Genomic DNA, 7,682 nt, shown 5'->3' on the forward strand with positions numbered 1-7,682 from the left:
TGTAAAGCACTTACTCATCACTGTCCCCTGTATGCCAGGGCAGGTCTGCCTTCACTAACTGTACGGAGGCTCAGTCACTGGTACATGTTCATTTACAAAGCCATGTTGGGTAACCTACCTTTTTATATCTGCTCCCTGATCTCTCGACGAATTGAAAGTATGTAGTGCCTGAGATCGCATGATGTTGTTTTATTAAATGCGCCAAGTGCTCGGACTGTCTTAGGGAAGACAGCTTTTAGATGTGCAGCTCCACTAACTTGGAACAGTCTGCAAACCTGTTTGAAACTGAGCACTTTGGTTCCCCTGCATCACTTTGAAACTCGGCTGGGTGACTTGCTGTTTGACTCATGGTACCCGTCACTGTGAATAGAGTTTTGTAAACGGTACATTATGTTGTATGTCATCCTTATTGTTGTTCTGTTGCTTTTATGTTACATGTGTAACTAATGTCCTGCAGGTCAAGCTTGAAAAAGAGATCTTTTGATCTCAAGGGGCTTCACCTGGTTACATAAAGGCTACAAACAAAAACATTTTTCTTAATCAGGATCTAGTCCTAAATGTAAAGGGAAATTCTTAAACTTCATAATTCTAAGATGTTTTTATTGTCATTTTGTCCCTAGGAGCCATTCTTTGTGCTGAAAGCGTTATGATTAAAGCGCTGTTATTACGACTGAATTGTCAATAAACGATACTGAACTCAACCTGATAGACGTCGCACTCAAAAGACGTAAACCAGTTCAGCCCCCGGTTGCAACATCTTGCAAGAAACAGCGTCTGAGGGTTTCTTAACATTCAACAAACTATGAATGCGTCGTACCCACTGTTACGTGCCGTAGTGTGTGTGTGGTCGTGTGTGTGTTTTCCTCTCTCCCTCTGATTGTCCCCAGGTGCAGCCTCCCCCCAGGTGATCCGAATCGACAATCAGGACTTCCATATAGGACCGGAGGAGGACGGCAGTGAGGCGCTTCTTCCTCTCCTTCTCGTCTGGCTGCACGTGTGCAGCGTGTCTCTGTGTGAGACCCAGCCTAGTTGTGTGCTGGTTATTGTAAGCTTGTGTTGTAATTTGGCTGGTGAGCCGCCTCACTTATGTTCTTATTAAAACCTCACTTAAACTTTCAGCATCGGGTTTCCTCTCCCTCTCGTCCAGCTATCTTTTGTGTCGCTACTTCCCTTGGTACCCCTAGATCTACCAGGGAACGTAACATGGGGGCTCGTCCAATCTTTGAGACAGAGTGAGTATGTGGTTGTTGGTTAGTGTTGATATTGTGTGTGGTGGTGAGCAGTCGTGTATATAGGTGTAGGATTGGCTGTGAAGTGTCTTCCTGTTGAACAGCTTCCTCAGTTTAGACAGGGGAGTGTCTAGCTGGACTGAATCAGTCCTTCCTTCAGGCACTCATTTTTTATTTTGCCTTTTTTATTTTCGGGGTAATCCTGGGTGGGGATTCATTCCCTGTTGGGGGCAGGCGATTCAGGGTTTCGGCCGCTGATGTTTGCCTTTAATGGGGTTGCTATGGGGTCTAAATTAGATGCCAGGGTAATAGTGCGTATGGTTCGTCTCCAGTGTGAGAGGGAGGAGCGTGAGCGTGAGTTTCAGCTCAGGAGGGAGCTGGAGATCAGGAAGCAGGAGCTGGAGAGCAGGAAGTTGGAGGCAGACACTGCTGTCCGGATGCGTCAGCTAGAGCTCCAAGCAGCTGTGGCGGGTGATTCTGCCGTTACACCTTCAGGTTCTGCTGCTGCTTTTGATGCTGGTAGCAACATTCAGCTGGTCCCTGTCTTTCTTGAGTCGGAAGTGGAGATGTTCTTTAGTGCATTTGAGCGCATTGCTGCGGCCCTGCACTGGCCAGACGACGTGTGGGCCATACTTGTACAGTGCAAGCTAGTCGGCAAGGCTCAAGCGGCTTGCTCTTCTCTTTCTGTCGAGGATAGTTTGGAGTATGACAAGGTGAAAGGTGCTGTTCTCAGGGCATACGAGCTGGTGCCTGAGGCCTACAGGCAGCGTTTTCGCGGCATGAAGAAAGCTTCTGGCCAAACATACGTGGACTTCACGAGGGAGAAGAAAGTCCTCTTTGACAGGTGGTGTAGAGCATGTAAAGCGGATGACATCGCTTCAGTATGTGAGCTGATGCTGTTGGAGGAGTTCAAGAACTGTGTACCGGAGCGTACGGTAGTCTACCTGAATGAGCAGAGAGTGACTACCCTTCAGCAGGCTGCCACTGGCAGATGAGAGTGCGCTGATACACAGGAGCGTTTTGTTTCAGCCGGACCCTCCTCAGCGGGACACTTATCGGAGAGCTCCTGATAATGATGTTCCCTGTGCCAGTGTTCCATTGTTAGGTCCCAGGCTAGACAGAGCGTGTTATTTTTGTCTTGACCCAGGTCACATGATGGCAGACTGTGCAGCTTGGAAGCGAAAGCAGGCCACCACTATGGCGGATGAGGAAGGGCTTGAGCTTTTGGCTCAGAGCGATTCTCCTCATCGTGTTGGTTTCCGGAAAGCTCGTAACAGGCGTGCCACACATGCTCATTCTGCTTCTCTTCCAGGCCCCAAGAAAAAGAGAGTGTGTTTCTTTTGTCTTGATCCTGGTCATCTAGAGGCAGAGTGTGTAGCTCGGAAGGAGCAGGTGGCAGCGGCTCTGGAAAAGCCAAAAGACCGGCACCCGGTTGCGATGCGACAGAGTGGTGAGTTGCAGTTGAGTTCTGAATCCGTCTGTGACGGTGCTGTGGGTGTTTCCGTCTCTGAAGCGGTGGGGGTGGACCTGGCTCAGAGCGATGTGGATCTGTGTTCAGTGAGTGGTGTGTGTTGTGCGTGTTCCATGTGTTGCTCCGGTGTTGGCTGCTGGTGAGCAGTATAAGGTGTGTTTTATGGGGGGGGAAGTGTTACGTGCCGTAGTGTGTGTGTGGTCGTGTGTGTGTTTTCCTCTCTCCCTCTGATTGTCCCCAGGTGCAGCCTCCCCCCAGGTGATCCGAATCGACAATCAGGACTTCCATATAGGACCGGAGGAGGACGGCAGTGAGGCGCTTCTTCCTCTCCTTCTCGTCTGGCTGCACGTGTGCAGCGTGTCTCTGTGTGAGACACAGCCTAGTTGTGTGCTGGTTATTGTAAGCTTGTGTTGTAATTTGGCTGGTGAGCCGCCTCACTTATGTTCTTATTAAAACCTCACTTAAACTTTCAGCATCGGGTTTCCTCTCCCTCTCGTCCAGCTATCTTTTGTGTCGCTACTTCCCTTGGTACCCCTAGATCTACCAGGGAACGTAACACCCACTTAAGAGAAAAGAGATTATTCATTCGCCCCTTTTAGACGTGAAGTTATGGTCATTCGTTCTGGGATGTCATTTTCGAGTCTGCGACCAGAAAAATGGGCTCGGGGCTTAAGTAAAGCGTGAGCAAACAAACATGTAGATGGACAGGTGTGTAGATGGACAGGTGTGTAGATGGACAGGTGTGTAGATGGACAGGTGTGTAGATGGACAGGTGTGTAGATGGACAGGTGTGTAGATGGACAGGTGTGTAGATGGACAGGTGTGTAGATGGACAGGTGTGTAGATGGACAGGTGTGTAGATGGACAGGTGTGTAGATGGACAGGTGAGCACCAACCTCTTGGGTGAGATGAAGGGGATGCAGAGCAGCAGAACGAAGAAGACTTCACCGTAGAGGAAGGTGGCGACGGCCGTCCACTGCAGACTCATCCTGACAACAAAACAAACCTGGAATTAATGTTTACACTTTACAAAATAAAACCATATGTGCAAATAGTACAAGGCCCGCAGCCGTCAGTCCACAGTGACGAAGTTACCTATGAAGTTACCTTCGTCACATCTTAAAATAGCAGCAGAATTAAACACCGAATTTAATTCAGCTCCAATCAACATGTCCCGTTTGACTTTTCATTCATCTTATTCTCATTTGTTTTGGGTGCAACATGGCTACCGTTTTATTGAGCACGAGATGTCTTTATAAAAGTGTGAAAATAAATTAGATTCAAGCATTAAAACATTTTAAAAAGGTGGAATAAAGTATAAAAATAATAAAATTAAAAAACAATAAATAGCAAATAGAAACATATCTAAAGTAGCAAATACATATATGACAAATAACACACAAAATTAAATATTCTGGATGTATTGAAATGTTATATAAAAGACCAGCAACAGAAATATTGACTGACACTACAGGAGATGATTACGCCCGCCTTATCATTTTATCTTGTAGTTTGAATGTTCACAAATATCTGCAGCTTCAGAAATGTGTCTGTAAGGTTTGAAAACAAACGCTGAGCTGTAACACGCAGGATATACTTTAACTTAAAGGTCACCTATCATGCTACTTTTAGGCATATATTATGGGTCTCAGATAAATATATAAAACATGTCTATGAAGTGTTTTGCTCAAAATACAAACAGATCATGCATTTTAGACATCGCTCTATTTCAGCCCTGTTAGAGAAACATTGATTTTGGGTCCTTGGGTTGAAAAAAAAGAAGGAGGCGGAGCTAATGCCTGCTCACAATTCTACCGGAGATAAAGTTAAATTCTGCTGTGATAAAACGCCATCCTGTTCTAAACCACTTTTTTAATTTCCTGCTTTTTAAAAACACATGTGCTCTCCAGTACAGGTTAGCTCTGAGTGTTAGCGAGGCTTGCTAATGTAAACAAAGACGAGATTACGTCCAAAACACGACAGGCATTGTTTCTGATAGCAACTTTCTGTGGGTCCGCCGCCGATTTGACTTCATATCGGCAGCAAATCTGTATCCGCTCGTTGTACCCCCGTTTTTAGAGATTTGGGTACGGAGGAAAAGAGAGGGTTTTATTTTGTGACGCTGCACGAGTTCCCTGACACACATATTTATGTATAAAAGACATCACAAAGTGCATTTTGCATGATGGTCCCCTTTAACATCGAGACGAAGCTGAGAGGATAATTAGAGGCCGAGTGTGATGAGTTTATTTTTGGACGTGTCAGAGAGCAACAGTTTGTAAACTTTTGTAAATGGGTAATAGTATTAGAACAAATTAGGGCTGCTCGATTATGGCAAACAATCTGATTATTTTGGTCAATAATTGACATCACGATTATAAAAAACGATTATCCATTTACTTTGAAAACAATCATTTAAAAAGAAAAATTGATTACCGTGAACTTTTAGTATAATTCAACTGAAAAAAAAAAAACATTTAAAAAATAAATAAATAATCGTTTTATTTTGATTACGTTGTTTTCGTAATCGTTGCAAGCCAAAATCGTAATCGAGATTAAAATACGATTCATTGCACAGCCCTCGAACAAAGATGCACCAACTTAAGCTGAAACTAAAGTTAACCTCTGGTTCAGTTTCATCATCCAGGTCAAGAGCTCATCAAATCAAGGTAAGATCAACTTTATTGATTCCAAATTGGGATTTTTGTTTTTCTACAGCAGCATAAAAAAAACTAAACGAGGCATTGAACATAATTAGAAATTAAAAAGATTATAAATAATTAACAAAAATATAAATAAAACGGAACTAAAGAGTAGAAAATATACAAGTTTACCGTGATGGCATATTCCATTATATTGAGATTTACTTCAAATGCATTTTTAGAGAATTCACTTGATCCTTTTTACATAACAGCCCATGCATTCATGCAACCGTACACCACAAATAATTAATATTTTTATTTTGTATACCCCATAAATTACAGCATTGATTTACCCATTAGATTCTCATTTTTAAAAATACATCTTTAATGAACATATTTGGAATCACCCTGAGATCTAAGACCAGGGTCTATGCAGGAACCCTGAAGTCAAATGTAAGTCCTTTAAAGACCCTTTCCATACATTTTAAGACCTCATCTCCACTTGTAGTTTTAACCGGTTACCTTGGCGACACACTTCACCTCACATTGACTATGTATTGATTGTCCTTCCTCCTTATCTTCCAACCATTTGGACGCAGACTTTCATTTCCCCATAACGATGCTGCTTAGCAACCGGCGTAAACGGACCTCCGCGCGCTATCAAGCAGTGAGCGCGCGATGTCCTGTTCAGATGACGTCCAATCCAACGGGATGCCATCAATAAACTACACAGAATCACACCACACACCTACGCCATGATTACATTCAGGTAGACTGTGGAATACAACCTCTTTGGACAATTTATATACTTATTGAAAACAAGCTACAAAATGTAATACCTTGGAAAATGCCGTTTAATAGCCTTCATTTTCGCTAAATTGATTTATAAACTTTTAATAAGACCCTGCGGACACCCTGGATATTGTATTAGCAAACGACTGCCTCTGTACATCTGTTTACTTGTATCAGTATATTATACAAGATGCCAAAGTAAATCAAACATAACGTATGCGTAGTCCCTCGGCACTGCTAGGTAACCAAAACAGAAACATTACAAGTCAAAATATTTAAGTTGGTAAATACATTCAAAATGTATTCTGGAGCCACTGTAGGAGAATCCAAATAGCAAAATACGTAGAGCACTCATATTGCTAAAAGCCTATAAAACAACATATAATTGAATTAAACTAACTAAAGCCAGTGTGGAGGATCAGCTGACCGGTGGGGTGGGTGTGGCAGCAGCTGTGTCATGCAACACTGCAACACACTGCCAACATCTCAGTGAAGAAACCGTGAACTTTGGCTTATTTTGGACATTAAAACACACATTAAGACACACGCAGCATAATCAATGTCTATACACTAGTTTTCTTTCTCTGTGGAACATAAACACGTATATTTTTCTATTTTAGAGGGACAGATTGAGTCCTTAAAAGGTGATTTAAATAAGGATACACGACACACCTGGCAGGCTACATGTAAAACCTGTGTATTCTCTATTAGCAGCTAAGATAGTGTTTAGATCTCGTCTATTGCTAAAACATATTGAACTACATCAACGCACACCACGTGAATATCGTTTAGGGTACATATATTAGCTTGAGTGAAACAGATTTAAGTATATCAAGTTAAAACAGACAGATTTTAATAACGTGTGGATTTTGACAGGAAACCCAAGTTGCTTTTAAAAACGTGAATTAGTTGAGCTAATAGCTGAATGTCTTCGTGTATTTCCTGGAAATTAGCCACTTAGCTTGTAGGCCCCGTCTAATTCCTGCTTTGTATTCAGTCAGATATGCATGTGTAATGTAAAAAATCGTGTCTCCATGTCTGGGGTTTTCTCTGGAATGTGTGATGTTGAAATATCTGCCAACAACTGGATTTACTAAGTTAACAAACTTGGCGTTAAGTTAGCAAGCTAAACTAGTCCGCAGATGTTAGCTATCACAGGCTTTGCTAAGATAGCACCAGTTGTTAGTCAGCAGGTGAACTTACCTGAGACTATTCCCGCAGACACAGAGAAACTCGGGAAACACGGAGCTCTTCTGACGAGCTTCAAACTCTCTACTAACTGGAGTTAACTTGTTAGCTTAGCTTCCTGTTGTAAACACGTCCTGCTTCCGGGTTTTAATGCCAGCTCATCCAGATCCCGGCATTTGATTGGATAAATCGATGCAAGTGGGAGGAGTCAAAATGTCACTTCCGAGTTTTGACATTTCTATTATTATTTTGTTGTACTTTTTGTACTTTTTCGAAAACAACATAGCAATTTTGAATTACACACCGGCAAAATACAGTTGTGTGAATGTTGTCAATGTATTACACTAATCCCCCCGCGTA

General features: G+C 42.7%; 1 protein-coding gene across 1 annotated transcript in view; it reads right to left on the reverse strand.

Annotated features, from left to right (window-relative positions):
* The window catches only part of bcap31 (B cell receptor associated protein 31), a 33,234-nt gene extending 25,761 nt beyond the window's left edge, over positions 1 to 7,473 (reverse strand). The window contains exons 1-2 of the mRNA XM_034087708.2: positions 7,338 to 7,473; positions 3,597 to 3,689 (exon numbers count right to left, since the gene is read on the reverse strand). Of these exons, the coding sequence (XP_033943599.1) occupies positions 3,597 to 3,688 (92 nt within the window). The 5' untranslated portion in view covers position 3,689; positions 7,338 to 7,473. The remainder of the gene's footprint in view (positions 1 to 3,596; positions 3,690 to 7,337) is intronic.
* Positions 7,474 to 7,682: the final 209 nt, after the last annotated feature.

The sequence above is a fragment of the Pseudochaenichthys georgianus genome, chromosome 7, assembly GCF_902827115.2.
Source record: "Pseudochaenichthys georgianus chromosome 7, fPseGeo1.2, whole genome shotgun sequence".
Classification (NCBI taxonomy): domain Eukaryota; kingdom Metazoa; phylum Chordata; class Actinopteri; order Perciformes; family Channichthyidae; genus Pseudochaenichthys; species Pseudochaenichthys georgianus.